The sequence below is a fragment of the Thunnus maccoyii genome, chromosome 10 (assembly GCF_910596095.1).
Source record: "Thunnus maccoyii chromosome 10, fThuMac1.1, whole genome shotgun sequence".
NCBI classification, from domain to species: domain Eukaryota; kingdom Metazoa; phylum Chordata; class Actinopteri; order Scombriformes; family Scombridae; genus Thunnus; species Thunnus maccoyii.
Window position 1 is genome coordinate 3,218,226 of NC_056542.1, and position 19,383 is coordinate 3,237,608.

The window sequence follows — 19,383 nt, forward strand, 5'->3', positions numbered from 1 at the left end:
TAATGAAAGTTGAATTAATTAGCGATAAAACACTTCAGTACATTCAGAGGTGTCACTAATGTTCACACATTTTATAATGCTCTGTAACTGACATGATGTTTCCGGTTTTTATGAGTCTGCAGCGTAAATTAACTAAACTCTTGACCCTGGAAAAAGTAGGAGTAGTGCACTTTTTTTTTTTTTTTTTAGCTTTTTCAAATATCAGATTTCCATTTTCAGATTTTGCTCAGTTGTTAGTTCCAGTTGAAAGCTCAGGAGAAACTTAGTTAAGATCATTTTGTCCAATTTCAGACTATACTGCACTACATTTTCAAATTAGCCATTGTCCCAACTGAAGAAAGGATTATATTTGGCGGGCAGGATTGTGTTTGACAGCACAACCTGTTTTGTTTTCTCCCCTCTCCTAACTCTTTGTCTGATCTTCTGTGGTGTTTCAATTAGTTTTGTGTTCAATTGTTGAGAAAATTAATTTTTTAAAGAAAGTTGTCAAGTGAGATGCTATCAGGTGTCTTTGGCTACAAAAAAACCAAGTCTTTTATTTGAGTGCAATCAACATTTTAAGCTTTAAAAAAAGCTGCAATAAGAGCTACAAATGTTCCACAGTATTTTGTTATTTTGTTTCCACATTTGTATTAAAGATGACTTGTAGTCACAAAGTCATATATTCCTCCAAATAAAATCGCCTTGCTCAGTAAAATGATCACAAAGCAAATCTCTGATAAAAACTGTTCATATTACAAAGGGAGGGGGACGAACAGCGGGCTATTGGGGGCCCAGCGTCTCGTCTCTGCCCCCCGGGGCCCCTCGCAGGTTAGTCCGTCCATGACGCTGGCCCCAACGCCGGCCCCTCCATGATGACTCTGAGTCGGCGTCCAGCTCATCAGTACTGCTTGACTGTCTTGGGCGGAGGATCCCTCTCTGTGTCCACATTTGCTTTAACGATTAAAGAGTTCAGGAGTTGCTTCTTGTCCTTTTTGTTTTTGAGGATTTAAGGTCCGTTGTTGTGTTTAAGGGTCGTACAGTCACTCTTCATATCCGCATAAAAGCTCATAAAAATATTATTCTTTGTTGCTGTGGTAGAACACTACAGGTGATGATGTAAACAAGTTTGAAGGTGACGGTCTTCTTGCTCCAAAGTTAGACATCCATGTTTTCCTTTCACTATAAATGATTAATAGAAGTAACACCAACTAAGGACAAGTAAAAGATACTATAATGTCAAATCAATGTGGATCAGATGGTCTTCCTGCCTGTGCTTCCACAGGAACTCCTCCTCTTGCTGTGTTTTCGTTCCAGAACTAACTTTAAACACATATGTGCTTCATTGTAGGTTTTTTAGACACATTTGGACCTAAAGTATAAATCAACTTTAAGTCCTTTTTTTGAAGTGGCTTAAGCGGTGCGTCCAATAAAGTTTCTTTTAGTATTGTCTTGCTTCTGTCTTTGAGAATATTCTTAAGACTGCCCTGTGGTGGAGACACAAGAAAATGCTTTTAGATTTAGATGAATACAGATGAAATATGCAATAATTATAGTTTTGTGTTGTGGCTATAGATTAAAGTACAACAAACTGATCATTAAATGAATCCATGTTAGCTGAGTTGTTAAAGAAGCTGTGTTACATTAAACTGTGTGAATGTTGTGATGGAAGAAAATGAATAAAGCATTTATTTGTGTGTGTGTAAGCATATTCAACTACTTACATAGCTTATTAGGAAAGTCACGAGTGCAAACATCAGCACTGCAGTGGCTAAAATGACCAAATAAGTATCGGTCATCAGTTCTTCTGTGGAGTTGTCAGCACAATCTGAAAATGAAAATTATAAGGTTATTCGAGTTTGAACCTGAATGAAATGCATCAAACCCTGAGTGACTCAGGTCATGATACCAACGATGCTCACGTTTCATTTAGGACTTTCTGCTTGAATTCACCAGAGGGAACATCCAGAGTGGTGTAATTTTAGTAAACAAGGTTTTAGTTTCATAGGTTGAGGCACATTTAGACTCGTAAAAAGCTTCCGAAACACAAGACGAAATAGAGCCCAGCAGCTGTAAAACAAACCGAATCAGTGAACCACAGTAGATGATGAGTAGTGTTGTATTTGGAGCTCTTTCCTGCCTCTTGAGCCTCATAAACAACTCATTAAACTAGGCGTTGTACATCTAAAATAAACATAAATGATTTCTCACTCCACACATTCATCCAGTGACTGGTTTTTTGGTTAAATAGATGTGGTTGAATTTCAGCTTTTCCCAGGGATTAAAGCAGGAAAAAGATTTGTGAGCCTGAAAAGTTGAATTAAGTATTATATGAATTTAAAACTGCTCTGTGCCTGAAATCAAACATGTTTTTTACAGTTAGAAAAGGATGATTTTTCAGCAAAGCAGGGCAGTAATGGCCAGAAATCACCTGCTAGATAATTTGGATCAAAGGTCGAAACCTATTGATGGGCTGACTTGGCAAACTAAACATTACTTGCTGTGGGTTCGATGGATGGATGCTGTCAAAATGAATCAATGGTAGCTTTGATAACAAATTAAACAAATTGTAATTTGGCCTGTTATGTTACAAGCTGTGGACTCAGTGTCACCTGGACTCTAGTTTCTTTCTTTTCTGCCTTTTTATGATGGTTTTGGTGAAAAGTGACAATGACAACAGCGTACTTTTTAGTACTGATGGCTGTTTTTTTTAATGCATTTTTTGTATTTCTGCAATTGACTGCTTGCTGCTAGCCAAACTGCTCCTCAGGAACATTATAGCTTTACTCTAACAGTAGACTAATTGTGTCTAAAAATCAAGCATGAATCTGCTAAATCGTGGAGGTGTCTTAAGGTAAAGTTTCTCTAATGACCAATAGTTGATGTGTCCACCACAGAAAGTGGGAAAAACTTTCAAACATGTCTCTCTAGCACCACCTTCAGGTCAAAGCTTCTTCGCTGTACTCAGGATGGCGAACATGGTGACATTATACCTGCTAAACATCTTGTCAAGTCTTGCTTTCCTACAAGAGTCTAAATACTTAATTCGGCTTCCCTTAAAGTGTTTTTTTGATGGTTACTTTACAAAAAGCGACGCTCCGTTAAGAAGTTAGCCATGTTTTAAGAGCAGGTGTGCTTGCATGACTAACAGGTGATTCAACCTCTTGCACACATGCTCCAACCCTTAAGCCAAAGATCCAAGTGCTTCTACAGTCGATGTTCAGAATATGATAGCTCACTTGAGTCTGGAAGTTCCCTTCTTTAAATTTAAAAGTCTGCGATGCCTCAGGGGGTCTTTTTTATTCGTTTCCCCTCAGAGAACTGGGAAAGTTTGGAAAATCTGCTTGTGGAATCCGAGCAACAAATGATCAAACACATGAGACATCCAAGGACTTTACCGTACCTGCCAGAATGAGGAGAATCTGCCCCTCCTGGTTCTGTTCTCCCACAGGTGCTTCCAGGCGACACATGTACACGCCGCTGTCACTGCAAGTCACGTTGGGCAGGAGGATATTGCGGGTCTCGTCCAGCAGCTCCACCTCCCTGTCCAAGCCTAAGTACCATCTGGTGGTGCCGTTGGGAAGATCTTTGGTCAAGAGGCCGCTGAGACGAGGTGATGGAGGCTCTCCGACCTGTACAGATCAGACCCACCGGCTTCTCATCAATAACATGATCCTTACAACACGACTGAGTACTACTTCTGATACTACTACTACTACTACTACTACTACTACTACTACTACTACACCATTACCATAATTACCACTGCTACCTACATTTTTCGATTCTGACAGTTGTGAAATCTCACAACTAGATTTCTATTGATATTTGTAGTTTTTTCTTAAAAAGAACTGGAAAACACTGAAGAGATGCAATATTTTAACAGGGATTAACTAATGAAACATTGATCACAGCAACAGAACTGTCATATGCTCATTTTATCGTTCTACTTTCTGTGAGCAGCCTTGAAACAGTTCCTGTGAGGCACAAAACACAGGTGCACCTTGTATTTGTTACTATACACCTGTGTTTTCTCTCAGCAGAATGGCTGCTTACATCTATTAACAAATATTAACTTTTTATACTGTGCCAATACATTGTTTTTTATGTCAAAACTGAATTTTCATGATATAAATAGACTTGCTGAGGGACCATTGTAATGGAAAATGACTTTTAAAAGAATCCTGTATCTAAACATGTTGTGCTTTTAGATATATAATGCTTAATATAACACTTCCAATGCTTAAATATTATGTTTAACACATCAAATGTAGAAATGAATGTTTAAAGATATATATAATGCTGTTATGAAAGTATTTCTAAAGCTCTGACGTACTGCTGCCATGCCTCACTTCAATGTGAGGCATGGCATTTTTCAAACGTCAACCAACTGGGCCACACTTGCATCTGATTGGTTACTATATAACCAATCAGAAGACAGTTATATAAGTGATACATTCACATATTACATTTGATCTCATTTTAGGCAAACTGAGAGCAACAACAGCCTTTAATATTAAGTCTCCAGCAAACCAGACAGTTTCCTTTCCATGTATTCTGATGAAGTATTTTAGTCTTCTGATAATAACCAATGACATTATGACCTAATATGAGCTGCAGCCCTCATGAAAACACCTTGAAATAAGTTCATTTTTACCTTGTACCACCTCACTGCTCTGTACTGGACTCCAGGCTTGTATCTAGCAGTGCACTGCAGAGGAGCGTCTGAACCTGAATAGGTGACAACCTCCATCATGTCCTTGCTGACAGACATCCCCACAGCAAGGCACACACCTGAGGAACACAATAACACAGAGATTAGGTGTAAACCTTCAGGACAAGATGTTTCAGCTTAGATTCTGTTTCATTTGATCAAGGTTAGTTTCACTTTGTATCATGATAATAACAGAAATCACATAAAAATGCAGTCAGCTTTTGTTAGTTTTCACAAATATCATGTATGCCTGACAATACCTATATCATTTCAACCATTCCAGTAAAGTGCATGTTTTTAAAAAAAAAAGTAAATTAAAAAGTACTTACAGTGTGACAACAGCAGAGCACAGTTCAGTAAATGTGGAGTCATGATGATATAAACGGCTGCAGGAGTTCACCAAGAAGGTTGATAAAGCTGTGAGAGAGACACAGACAGAGTCTTCCGACAGAAAGACAGTTTGCTCTTATATAGTCTACTCACACCCAGTCACAAGGAAATTAGTTTCACTACTGTCGAAACGGAATAAAGATCATTGTCACTCTCCAGTCCCGCCTCTCACTCATACGGAAGAAGGCGGAGAGGGGAACTCCTGCTGCAAACCTAACAGAACAATAATAACAACTCAGCATAAGATGAAACTATATCTTTCTCCGCTTATCATTTTAGGTGAGTATGGTATGGGATTTAATGACAAAGCTGAGATTGTTTTTTTTTTTGTGTGTGTTTAGTAAACGTTATGATGATGTAAAACGGCTTTAATCCAACGCACGTGGTTTGACGCACTATCGAACCAAACCGCATGAAAGAAATCATGATCACACACACACACAAACATCAAACAGCACGTAGCCTATTTAACACTTAGCACACTTCAGCACTTTATTAATAACTTGCATGTAAAATGTCGTATGCCGGTTGCACCCAAAATTGTCGTAAATTTAGAAAATATGTCCACGAGTTCCTGTACTCGGTAAACTGACAGATATTGAAAAGACGGATTATCGTGTTTATAGTGTGAATACCTGCCTAGAAATATTAGTTATGTCTTGTGCATGTTTATGGTTTGTGATCGCTGTTAACCTTTCGTTTGGTTAATATTAGCCTACAGAATCGCTTTATCATAAAAATGTTATGCAAAGCTAATGTTAACGATTTAACTATGTGATAAGATATTATGTTAACAAAGTGTAAAGTGAGATCAGGCTGTCTCTGGGATTTCCCCGTGCTTTCCCTGGACAGTTTTACAGAAACAAGAAGCCGGTTTATTATCGTTTTAGGAAGTCCCCGCCATGACGTCACTGTCAGTGACGTGTTAGGTTCATGGTTGATGGCTGAATACACGTCTGGATAAAAATAAGTCAAAAGAAAACCAACAAAACCCAAACAAACCATGTCTTGCATGTGCTAAATATATATCTATCTCTCTCTCTATATATAGATATGTCCTGTCACTGAACACAGGTTAGACTGAAGTCCTGATTATTGGTCCTGATCATATTTCTAACAGTGTCGCCCCTCCCGCCCACCCGCCCACCCACCTTAGACCACTAACAACCAACATGAAACACTAGAAACGTGGGAGTTGTTTTTGATCGGTACCTCAACTTCAATCAGCACACTAAGAGTCTTGTTCAGTCCTGCTATTTACAAATCAGACATATTGCCAAAGTCAAATATTGCCAGTGCTCCCCAAAAAACATCCACACCCTCATTTCCTCCCAGCCAGACTACTGCAGTTCATCATTCACTTGCCTAGACGATGCAGCAATTGTCCATTTACAGATGATGCAGAAAGGTACGCATCACTCAAGTCCTGGCTGAACTACACTGGCTCCCCATCTGTCACAGAATTCAATTTAAGATTCTGTTGATTACTTTTAAATCCCTACATTGTCCGGCTCTGCTTTACATTTCAGAACTGTTAACGCCTTTATTCTGTTTATTCTGCACCGACACCCCTCAGATCCTCCCCTCAGTATCAGATCAGCGCCTCCGTTTAACAAGCTTTGAAAAACCCACCTGTACAGACTGATACTTGTATATTTTTATAATGTTTATTCAAAGGTTTTTATGTTGTTCTTTTCATGTTTTGTTTTATATCTATCAGATGTTTGACCACTTATTGAAATCCCTGTTTTTATTGCATTTTCTGTGTGTGATATTGTTTTAATATTTTTGTTTTATCTCTTCATGTTTGCTATCTTTGCACCTTTATATTATGGTATTGTAATTTGTGAAGCACTGTGTAACTGTGGTTTTGAAAGGAGCTGTAGAAATAAAGTTCATTATTATTATTATTATTATTATATGAGAAAAGCTTAGTTCTGGGGATTTAAATATAATGAAAAAAATGGGAGAAGCTGGTTTAACATTCACAAGCCTAACGTACTTCTTCGTTGTATTTATCAGCTGCTGTGTGGTGCCTCAGTGACACCTCAGAAGTGATGGAGACCAACTCTTCTTACTTCTGCTGTGGAACCCCAAGAATCACGTTTGACTCACGCTGTGAGACAACCTGGAGCATCAACGACAAGGTAAAAATAACCCTGCGTGCAGTAGTCAAACGAAAAGCTGTGTTCCAAAAATTAGTAACATCAGTTCTCGACAACAGACAGGAAGCCAGTGTAAAGATCTGAGTACTGGAGTGATATGATCCACTTTCTTGGTCTTAGTGAGGACTCGAGCAGCAGCGTTCTGAATCAGCTGCAGAACACGGCAGCGCGTCTGGTCTTCAATCAGCCCAAAACAGCACATGTCACCCCACTGTTCATATCCCCCCATTGGCTCCCAGTTGCTGCCCGCATCAAATTCAAAACCCTGACACTTGCTTACAAAACAGTAACTAAAACAGCTCCTGCCTACCTGAACTCCCTCATTCAGGTCTATACTCCCTCCCGCCCACTACGCTCTACCAACGAAAGGCGTCTGGTACCACAACAGGGCCCTAAGTCACCAGCTAGACTCTTCTCCTCTGTAGTTCCCCGGTGGTGGAACGAGTTACCAAACTCTGTTCGATCCGCAGAGTCCCTCTCAATCTTTAAGAAAAGACTAAAGACCAAGCTCTTTCACAAACACCTCTGCACTTGATGAACTGTAGGGAGAAAAAAACCCCAAAAAACAAAAAAAAAACCACCAACAACAAAAAAAACATGCTTCTATGCACTCTAATCATTGCCTTGTTGCACTGCCTGTTGGCATCTACGTCCTATGGGGCCCAAACTTAAGCTTTATGGCACTTACTGGTGTTGTTGTCTCCTGACTAGATCCCTGCTTGTGTTGTATCAGTCTCATATGTACGTCACTTTGGATAAAAGCGTCTGCTAAATGAAATGTAATGTAATCTTTTAAAGGACCAGTGTGTAGGATCTAGTGGTATCTAGCAGTGAGGTTTTCACTGGATTGTGTTTTCATCAAACAAAAAGGTGCTATCATTACAAAAATACTACATACTTGTTGTTTTCTATGATAGCCCCTGAAATTCTATATCCGCCAAAAGGGTGACTCCATTCAAAGTGTTTACAGACCAGTCAGCGTCATCCTCACTGCTGGTGGTGCAGGCCAGCTGAATTGGAGCTGACTTGGTCCATTCATGTCACTTGTGTTAAACCGGCTGTGATTTGGATGAGTTTAAACAAAATGAATCCATCACAGTCTTTGCCTCCTCTTCTCCTAAATGAATGTGTTGCCTCACAAATCTGTGAAATTTTGTTTCGCTTCACAGTCTGAGTCGGCACCCTGAGTAACTGAAACGCCTCATTTACTGTTCATGAAGTGACTTTTGTTTGTTTCTTTTTTGCAGCCATTCGCCGCGTCCAGTGGAAAGTACGTTTCTCCATGCAAAGAGATTGAAGGAGGACAGATGATGCTGGACTCGTGCGTTGACGTTAATGCCACCATCGTGTGCAAAGATGTATGTCACCAACATTTTGATATTTAAGCTAACTTTGTATGTGTACCTTAACACTGCCAGTATTTCCAATTTTCCAACTTTTTTTTTTTTTTAATTTTTAGATATAAAATAGGTCAGAGAAAGATGTGAGAAGTTTTCTATCTGTAAGACTAGTAGAGCTAGATAAGTAGGGATGATGCCTTGGAACAGTATTATGATGATACTGGTTTGTATTGGTTAAACATTCACAAACAGAAAAGTAAAATAATCTAATCCAGGCACTTTTACTGTGATTCCCAAAGTGTGATTTCATCATATTTGGCCAAATGAATCCATCTGACACGCTTAAATAAAAGCAATAAAAGCATAATTTGTCTTTTGTTCAGCTCTAATCTTCACTCGTCTATTTACAGGGGATGGGTGTGATTCAGGAGAAAAGGATCCACTACCGCAGTCAACCATGTCCTGCTTCTACACTAAACCATGCTGGAAGTCAGGGTGAGTTTTACATACGTATACCAACAGGTTGACTTCTAAAAGTGTGTTTAAATTAAATTTTAGATTTGAAACATGGACTCAGGAAGCAGTGGCGGATAGTAACTAAGTACATTAAACGGTACATTTTAAAAAAAAACATGTTGACATTACTTTTGACTCCAAAAAGTAATGACTAATTGTGATATCAGTTGTCTGAGTCATGTTTCCAGACTCAGCTGTTAACTGTACTGTGTTTGAAAACATAAAAAGAGCTGGGAGGAAATGTAAGCGCCACAACAAGATCAGGGAATTTACCTTTTTAAAGCTTCACTCGATGACTTTTTCTTAGTAAAATGTTTTGTTATGAGATTAGCTGAGGCTAAATTTAGTGTCATGGGTAATATATACAGGAAAGTCTGACCTGTTTTCTTCTCCGTCCACTGCAGGGTTTGATAGTTTGCTGCTGCTGGCGGCAGTGATCTGTGGACTCTTTGAGCTGTATTGAGAGAGGATCTGTTAAGTCAGATGAAATATCACCAGAAGTTTAAAGCTCGAAGACCGTTTGCTGCTAATCATGGCGCTGTGCTCTTGCTTCCTGTCTTCCGCACTTTATTAGTAAGTCGCTGTTTTTATGACACATAGCTGGCAGCAGAAGTAATATATATTCATATGTTAGGAATTCACTGACTCGCCATGCAGTGTCTTGCAGACAGTGTTAGGAAATATAATAATATAAAATATTATTTATATTTTTATATTTATAGTGTGAATATCTATTTACAAGAGAATGTTACGACTAATAACTTTTATAACCTGCAATTACTGACGTCATGCACATAAGTTTTTGTCTCTTCAACACGTGCTTTCATTTAATTTCACGTATTTATTTTTTTTGCCTCATTAGTTCCCTTGATATTATTTCACTTGTGCATCTTTCAGGGCTGTATTTACTAACACACTAAATGTTTGAGTTTATACTGTAGCATACTTAAACACTTTGTGCCAAGTATTGTAACTTCAAACTTCAACTTAAAACAAAAGTTGTTAAAGTTGCAGCAACCTGTATGCCCAGGTATAAAAGGTATCAGGGAAGAAGAAAAAGGAATTTTTTGTGTCAGGTAGCAATTAGAAAAAGGGATTTTTAAACTTTAAATGTTTACATAGATATAGTTCGATACTTTGCCAATTTTATATTTATAAGCCACCGATGTTAGGTGTCCAAATATTACGGTTATCTACCTGACAAACCAAAATCTGAAGCCAAAATTAATCAGATGATTGATTAATTACAGTCAATCAAAGCTCCAATATTGTCCACATATATTCTGTATTCTGTTGACTGACAATCAGTTTACAGCCCCAACATGGCTGCCGTGAAGAACATTCAAGTGCTGGAGGTGCTGTTTCTCAGATTCAGTCTCAACTGTCTCTCTTATGAGCAAAATTAATGAAGGAAGTGAAAAAAAAATGGAAGTTTTTCTCACGTAAGCACACTGGACAGTCCACTAATTAGTATTTGTACAGGTACACTGTCAGCCAACATATGGCTGATAAATAATAATAAACCTTTATCGCACTGAACATTATTTTTGCACTGTAAAATGTCCCAATCAGTACATATCTTGGTCACAATTCCTTAAAAATCAAACTGAATGAATGTTAAAAATGTGTATGTTTAAATACACATATACTTGAAGGAGGTCCAAGAGTGTTGGAGCAGGACAGAGCATCAGATCATGAGATGATGCGGGAGAGCAAATAAATACCAATTCAGTGACAGTAGCCGAGACCAACTAGTATAAGATTATAATTGCTTCTATTGCTTCTTCTTCTTGTCTGTCGCAGCTGGACATTCTGCTGTCATGCAAACTACGGAGAAGATATCTATTTTAAAACCAGTTTTTACCCAACTGACATTATCTGAGCTGCAAAGGGATGTTTAAGCTCATTCCCTTTAAGCTAAAGCTGAAACAATTAGTCGACAGAAAATTATATGACAGCTTTAAAAAAAACAAAAAAAAAACGGTTAATCGTTAAAGCTATTTAAAAAACCAAAAAAAACAAAACAAAAGTGCCAAAAATTCTTTTGCCTTCTCTTCTGCAGTGTGAATATTCACTGGTCTTCTTTATTTTCTATGATCTGAGTTTTGGGCTCTTTGTCTGACAAAACAACTTGAGCTTTGGGAAATATTGATTGGCATTTTTAAACTTATTTTTCTGACAGTTTATCATTAATTGGCTGATTAATTGATAATGAAATTAATGTTGATTGCAGCTTTATTTCACAGGTCATAAGTGATGCTTCATAGCCAAAGGATGACCAGTGAATGAACACTGATGGCTTATTGTTATAGATTAGCCAATAAATTACCATCCATGAATAATTCACCATAATTTGGGGCTGATGGCTCGTGGCAGCTGCCTGCAGACTTCGTTTTTCCATTCAGATAATGTCGCTCATCACTCCCCTCACTTGCATCTCTCTTTCTTGCTTAACTTCTCGTTAAGCAAAAAGAGAGATGCGAGGACGGAGGAACAGGTTTTTCTAATCTACAGTATTACAATCACACAATATTATTAATATTATTAGTGAATGTCAGTGATGGTGAACCTCGATCAATTGCGGTTCATGAGTCGGAAGACGGAGGAAGCAGTTAGCTGAATGGAAAGTACTCAAAGTGGTCAAAGCTGCTCTGACTTTAAAAAAATCCACACTAAGTACGAGTGTTTCCCGCAGGACACAAATTTCTTTTTTTTTTTAAATTGACCTCGAAAACAGCTCAGTATTTACAAGTTAACATCCAATTATCTCACCAATCTTACCAAGTAACATTTGTAAAATGATAAATCATGAAGTGTAAGTATTAAAAAAATTTTTTGGGCCAGAGCAGATGTATACATTATATAATATACATGTAATGTTTATAATATAATGTATACATCTTCTTCACTACATGTAAAACACTGTCTATGCACTTTCAATAGGCCCAAAATGAATCTTTTTTTAATCTATTTTTCTTCTTTAAATTAAATTGTATGTAAAACTGAAACTTAACTTGCACTTTCATAACACTATATTTTCTACCTCACAATTTTCTGATAGTTTATCTCCAGTTAAAATAAAATAATCCCTTAACAAATGGTCTGAATATCTAATTAAACAGAAAAGCATTTAGCCAAGCAATCAGCACAGTTTAACCTAATATAACATATATTTAGGTAGTCTGACAAGTTTTTGCATGAAATAATGATGATAATGATGCTCTTTCCTGCTTTTACGACTGTTTTAGACCTTTAAAAAAATCTGGCTTGTGGAATTTACTGACAAGGTACTCCACTAATTTCTTTTTCTTTTTTGGGCATTAATGTTCTCACCACTATTGATTTTTGCATTAACACTGACAGATAATAATAGTAAAGCTCCAATAAAAAACACAGTGACTGACTTGATCACTGATGGGACATTTTCTCAAAATGAGCCAAATAAGATCACAAATCTGCAGCGTTATTGTGAATGCTACTGGAATAATAATGGTGCTATCATTGTTTCTGGGTTTTAATCATTAAAATGTGCCTTTTTATATTTGAAAATAGATTTTCTTTGTTGCCTGTAACCAGTTTTAGCCCATTAACATAGTAAATTGCAATAATGTGAATTTTCAGTCCAAAATCTCAGCTGTCTGTTGAAAAATGTGAAACCTGGCTGGAAAAATTAACTATTGAACCATTTTCTTTTTATCCCACTTGATCGTTTTTTATTTTTATTTATTTATTTTTTTTATCCCTGTACTGTATCTTGCTGTCATTCCTGTTTGACCACTGCCAAATCCTGAGAGACAATTTCATCTGACAGTGGAGACCAAAATGTATGTGCAATCTTTTCTATTTGTTGCTGCTGTCATGTTGTCTGTAAGACAGAGGAAATAAAAAAATTTTTTACGCTTTTTTGCAATCTGTCTCATAATTTATTGAAAGTATGGAGATTCTGATATGAATATTTATCCATTACTATTCAAATGTTTATTTGTGAATGTCAAGATGTTTTCAGAAATGTACACTGAAGAAATTAAATTATTCTTAAGCATAACATTTTCTGTTACTATTGGCAGATTTAACAATTTGTAAAGTTAAAATCAAAGATACTAAACATTATGTACACCCTTTGTGTCATTGGGCTTAATTATATCAGAGAAAGTTTTTGGTCAACGTTTCCCCCCTTCTGCAGGTCAGATGTCAGATTCACATTGTTGCTACTTGTTTTGAACATTTATTAAAACATTTAAAAATATAGTAAATCTGTGTAAATCTATAGCTAACAACTGATCTCAGGAAAATGTGCAAGATGATTAAAATTCACAATAATGTGAAATGTGGGGTTGACATTCAAAGTGAAGGACTGAAGGACTCGGATTAAAAAAAACAGACAGTTTATCTGAAACATATTTCAGAGCACAGTACATGTATTTGAGATACTTTACAAAATATTTACACAGCATTATTTATTTTTGTTCATTTTTTATAGTCACTTTGGGGTACCAAAGAAAACAAAGACTAAAGCAAAATGAAGAATTCAGTGGGAAATCATTTAGTGTTTTTTTCTTTGTTTTTTTTTTAAATCAAATTACAACACATCAGACTTAATTGTTTCTGGTAAAAATTGACAGAGTTTGGATCTTTATGTCTTTATGAAGTAAAAAAACTTTTAAAATGTCAAAAGCTCACTTGAAGGCTTGTCTGGCTCAGATGGAAAAGTCTTTGCTGGTTTCATTCAGCTCAATATTTCTTGGCGGAGTTCCCCATGGTACTATACTTGGCCCATTGACATTTTCAACAACAGTCAACGTTATGATAGAATCAGTCACCGTTTTTAAATAAACCATTGTCATAAATCTAATAAGAATTTTCCTCTTTGTACCCAGCTCCCATGTCAGCTGGAATATTAATGAGATAAAACTTGAAGTTGCCACCAAGTGAATCCCAGACCCTCTAATCTCACAGAGGTCCTCGCCGCTCATGTTCAGGTTCAGATTTTGGAACTGGCAGGTCCTTTCACCAGGCCCTGCTCTTTGCGCATCACCGGTGCATGAATGCTGCAGTCCCGTGCCTCACAAAATCCTGGCACGCCAGCGACTCCGACCATGCCAGGCGTACCCATCGGACCAGAGAAGCCGCGGGGACCTTGGGGACCCTCCATGCCATTTTTGGGTTCTGCTGGGTGACCTGGCAAACCTGGAAGAGGAATTTATAACATGTATAAACCCGCAGAGTAACTTGAAGAAAGTCTGGTCACTTATTCACTAGGAATCAAGATGAGAAACAGGCACAAAATGTCACATTCATTTTTAATATAAAAGTAAATTTTACACTTAATTAGATAAATAGAACAAACAGAAGATTACTGCAGTATCTAATTATATATTTTCTAAAGAGGAGTTCTACATGTGATATGTGATATTGCACAATTTGTAGACTATATTACATTTTTTTACGATTGATTTCATGCAAGGTTCAATACTGAGTCCACATCTTCAAAACTATTCACACAGTTGACACAGCAGTGACAATTATGACGCAAACTGTGACACATTTGCATTGTTTTCACACAGAAAGCAAACACAACACTTCAGTTTATGTTCAGAAAGTAACATGTTCATACGGACAGCAATCTGCCAAATCATAACCACACCTAAATACATCTATATTCAACTAAAAACAAGACAAACTGTCAGAAATAAAGCCCACTGAAAACTTTCCTTCTGCATTTCTAATTATAGACCTATATCAAATCTTTCTTTTTAAGCAAGGTACTTGAAAAAGGTTTTTGAAATGTTTCAATCAGGTTTCAGAGCTAACCACAACACAGTCAAAGTTGTCAGTGACATCAGAATTAGCACCGATGCCTTTTTGGATTCAAGTGATGCATTCAACACAGTCAACTATGATATGCTTATAGATCACCTTGAGAACTGGGTTGGGCTCTCCTGAACTGTTTTAAACTGGTTCTGATCTTACTTCTCAGGAAGAAAATGTTGGTATTGCTATTGGAGATCATGCATCAGGAAAACATGATTTGCCCTTCAGTGTTGCTCCGGGAAGCTGTGTTGGTCCACTCCTTTTTTTCACTATATATGCTTCCTCTAGGTAATATCATCAGGGAATATTATAATTTTCATAGATATGCAGATGACACACAGCTGTATATTTCACTTGAGCCTGACAATGACAGTTAAAAATTGGATAAGCAATAACTTCTTGGAACTAAATGAAGATAAAACTGAAAGTAGCATGTGTGGGCATTGTTCTGGATTCAGAATTAATTTTTAACTGCATAGAAAGTGACCAAAAAAGCTTTTTATCACTTAAGAAACATTGCCAAAGTATGGCCGTTCCTATCCTATAAAGACACTGAGAGAGAGAGCATTTTACCCCGCTATTAGCTACACTCCGTTGGCTCCTGGTATCTTTTAGAATAGATTTTAAGGTTCTTTGTTTTTAAAGCTCTCAATGGTTTGAGACTGGCCTACACTGCAGGCTCTCTATCGTTTTTTAATCTTCACAAGCTCTCTGATCTTCTACTGCTGGGTTTTTAAATACACACAAATACACACAAGAGAATAGGTATCACAGTTTTTTTTTTTTTAACTATACTCCAAAATTAATAGGGAATACCCTCCCCAGAGCTATAAGGGATGCAGGCTCTGTGAACAGTTTTAAACGGCAGGTGAAAACCTATTCATTTAATCTGACTTTTAATTAATGTCATTCTTATTTTTTTTTTTTCGCTAATTCTCTCATTTTATATTACTGGTCTCTGTTTTTCACTTCCACTTGTATATTTTATCATCTACTTTTTTGACTTTTTAATGTGTTCATTTTAAAAAAAAAATATTTTAGTTTATTGTAAAGCACTTTTATTTACACCTCTTGTATGAAAAGTTCTCTATAAATAAAGTTTATTATTATTATTATTATTATTATGGAGAACTACAGATATTACTGTATTTACACAATATACACATTTCTGACACTATCAGCCATTTAAAAAACAACATATACAAGCTTTTGTGTGTAAAATGAGCTGCTGTAAATGATGTAAAAGTTTGTGGGGAAAAACTGATAAAAATGCCAAAGCCAAATATTAAAAGTTTGATTTCCACCTACCAGCAAGCTACTGTAAAGCACTAACACTCTATCAGCAGGATAGATATATTTTATAGATTATGTTTATTGTTGTTTTGTTTACAGATAAATAAAACAAGACACTTCTAATCATCCAGAAAAAGACCTCTAGTCCCTTCACCAATGTTCCCAGCCCAAAAAATACACAAAAACATAGCAACAGGGCTTCCTTCAATAGTTATATTTTACATTTTATGTTTAGCAAACACTAAACTGTGATGAATCATTATGATACAGATTGTGTCTCCAGCTGCTGTTTATTGATTGGTGTATAAATGATTGTGTGGAGATCAACTGTGTCGTACCTCTGAGGCCCTGTGGTCCATCAAGTCCTGGCAGGCCTGTACCTGGATCACCGGCAGCACCTTTAGGTCCCTTTTTACCTGTTGAGAAAAAACACAAAGAGCTTCTGGGAAAAGCCCATAAAACACAAAACCACAGAGCTCCATTCATCTTTTCCAGATAACGATCTTGTCAGGGTAAATTTCTCTGAGTTCACCTTAAATCTCAGTTTAATACGTGTAGCTACAAGCAGGATTTGTGACATCACCACCAGTTTGGAGTCAATTGTGGTCAAATATGCAACTTAGACCAGTGTGATGTGGAAACTTGAAGTCTCCAGTTCACAAAAACTGAAAATTAACTTTACAGTGAAACAGGAGACATCTTGTGTCCAACAGCTTTTGCTTTTAAAATGAAAAACATTTGCATATTAATAGATTTGGAAATTTTTAATAAGGGAGAAAGAGTAGATGTCAATTTAAGGATTTTAATGAGATAATTTAACTTTTTTTTGTAGAAAAATCATATCAGACACAAAGTATTATTTAAAGTAGAGCATTTTATATACATTTTAAAACACGTCTGGAGGGGATCTGTGAATATATTAACAAATATCAGCCCATAGTGAAAGATTCAAGGTGAAAAAGGCCATATGAAGTGAAAGGAGGTGAGAATTCTGTTACAGTAATTTGAGGACATGATTTAGGATCTCTAGGGCACGACACCTTTCACACCCAGTACCCTTTATCCACAATTCCTCTGGATTGTATTTGCAATGGAAATTTTTACAAATATAAACTAATCTACATGGAGGCTTTCTGTATGTATGAAAAAGGAAATAGAATAAAAAGCTGATCTTACCAAAAATAACCAAATTCTGGGAAACAGTATGTACAACAATGAAAGGAATATGAAGGTACAATATTCCTATGGATATTTCTCTGCTTTATTTTTGTATTTTTACAACTGGTCCTGTACAGCCAGAGGATGAATATCTGGTTAAAATATTAATAGTGGCTCGTAAAAAGGCTTCGACATGGAAATGGGGCAAAGCTGAACCACCAACTCTGGATCAGTGGACACAGATAGTCGAGGAAATCTATTTGATGGAAAAACTGACACACATTGTGTGACTGCAGTGGGAGAAATGGACATTATCCCAAAGGAAGAAAGTGACTGCAAAATAAATGGAGAAGACAAACACAGCACCAGTCAAAAGTTTGGACATACTTACTTATTCAAGCGAATGGGAAAGTGTGTCCAATTTCTGATTTGATTTCAAGATGTTTTCCCTAAGTTCATGTGTTTGTTTTTATTTTGCATATAAAAATAATAAAGTAAAAAAAAACAAAAAAAACCCTTACCTCTGTCACCCTGCGCTCCTTTGTCTCCCTCCAGTCCTCTGTCGCCCTGAGCACCTCTGGCTCCCTTCGCTCCGGCTTTTCCTGCTTTACCCTGATAGATGGAGGCAGAAATGGTGTTGAATTAGTCCTGAAGCAGAGACTTATGATATTATAGTATCAGGATTGTCATGGTTCTGCTCTATGAGATACACTACGAGATGATAATTTAACATTTCTATCAAAATCTGTGTAATTAAAGAGAAATACAGTACGTAAAATGTTTTTCTGTATTTTTCAAAAAGCAGAAATTTGTTTATTCGCTCCATTACAATATGCTTTCAGATTTTTATAGACAGCTGAAATGAAATAATTTAACACAGTGCAGTCTTTTTTTTTTTTTTTTTTTTTTTTTTACATATGTGCATGTTTACATCACTAAAATGTGTAAAAGTATACAGGAGGAATTTTTTTGTGTAGATTTTTATTGTATTACACCTCACTTTCTCTAATCATCTGAGCAGATTTTCTGAGTTATACTCTTCATCTGCACCTTGTTTGGTGTAAACTATGTAAACATTTTACAACAGGAAATAAAATAAATGTGGAGACATGAACCCCAGGTGAAAATCGGGTTAAAACAATCTTCTTTTTTAAAAGATTTTTTCAGTAAAAAATTGTTAAAAAATTGAAAAAGATAATTTCTAATTATTCACACCTCCAAGGTCGGCATTGGATATTCAGGTGTTTATAAAATCACAACACAGAGACTGTTATCCACATGTTTTTCCAGGAAATCTGGGGAGTTTAAAAAGCCACATTTTCCACCATTGTGGTCGTGAGGTACAGTAGAAGTAAGATTTACAGGTTTGCCTGCTGATCCTGTTGGCCCTCGGCCTCCTGGGGGCCCGATCAGTGTCCGGTTGTTGATGGGGCAGCCTTGGGAGCACTTAGCCCGTATGGAGGAGGCGTACTGGGAGATCTGGGCTGTGACCACACCTCTGCAGAGCTGCAGGACCTGCTCATCAGTCAGACCAGGACCCTGCAGGACAGAAAACACTCGGTTTATCTTCCCTCTATCACTGCTACATAACACTCATCGTTTAATCCTCTAATGAGTCTTAAAATCAAGTTCTGAGAAAATATGCAAGTAGCCAAGGACTCTGCAGCCTCAAAATAGCAATGCGTCAACAATGTGCCTGACCACACCTCATTTTCAGACCAACACGCCCATGGGCGCTCTGATGGGCAGAAGGGCATTTGCTATTTCAACAACGTGGGGGCTGGACGGGAAAATGACACTTGCATCTGTCTTAAACTAACAGAGACACTTGGCGCCAGTTTGTGTTGAGCCAAAGATATATTTATAAGGTAAGATAAGATAAGACCTTATTGTTCCAGAGGGAAATTTCCCCTGGACACAATGCTGCTGTTGTATAGTACCATAATTGAACAGTACAATATATCATACATCTCATAAATATTGTGATAAAACGTACAATAGATTACTCAGGATAAAA

At 37.0% G+C, this 19,383-nt stretch overlaps 2 protein-coding genes across 3 annotated transcripts in view; both read right to left on the reverse strand.

Moving 5' to 3' along the window:
* Positions 1–496: 496 nt before the first annotated feature.
* On the reverse strand, positions 497–9,565 carry cd83 (CD83 molecule). 2 transcript variants are annotated; one of them, XM_042424555.1, is made up of 6 exons: positions 9,484–9,565; positions 5,023–5,134; positions 4,637–4,773; positions 3,383–3,611; positions 1,704–1,807; positions 497–1,466 (listed from the first exon to the last, which is right to left on the reverse strand). In XM_042424555.1, exons 2-6 carry the CDS (start codon positions 5,063–5,065, stop codon positions 1,305–1,307), a joined length of 675 nt encoding a protein of 224 aa, XP_042280489.1. In that variant the 5' UTR covers positions 5,066–5,134; positions 9,484–9,565; the 3' UTR covers positions 497–1,304. The 2 variants fall into 2 exon arrangements, with proteins under 2 accessions (XP_042280489.1, XP_042280488.1); XM_042424554.1 differs by lacking the exon at positions 9,484–9,565 and having other exon boundaries at positions 5,023–5,164.
* A 3,952-nt stretch (positions 9,566–13,517) lies between these two features.
* zgc:113232 (uncharacterized protein LOC541546 homolog) overlaps positions 13,518–19,383 on the reverse strand; it is a 43,782-nt gene continuing 37,916 nt past the window's right edge. The window contains exons 24-27 of the mRNA XM_042424422.1: positions 18,729–18,905; positions 17,888–17,978; positions 16,547–16,624; positions 13,518–14,291 (exon numbers count right to left, since the gene is read on the reverse strand). Coding sequence (XP_042280356.1) covers positions 14,086–14,291; positions 16,547–16,624; positions 17,888–17,978; positions 18,729–18,905 — 552 coding nt within the window. The 3' untranslated portion in view covers positions 13,518–14,085. The remainder of the gene's footprint in view (positions 14,292–16,546; positions 16,625–17,887; positions 17,979–18,728; positions 18,906–19,383) is intronic.

Coding starts and splice junctions, on each gene's coding strand:
- cd83 (XM_042424555.1), bottom strand. CDS start 5,065: ATGACTCCACATTTACTGAACTGTGCTCTGCTGTTGTCACACT. Junction 3,612..4,636: donor GAGCAGTGAGGTGGTACAAG/GTAAAAATGAAC, acceptor TGATCTGTACAG/GTCGGAGAGCCTCCATCACC. Junction 1,808..3,382: donor GATTCTCCTCATTCTGGCAG/GTACGGTAAAGT, acceptor TTTCATTTTCAG/ATTGTGCTGACAACTCCACA.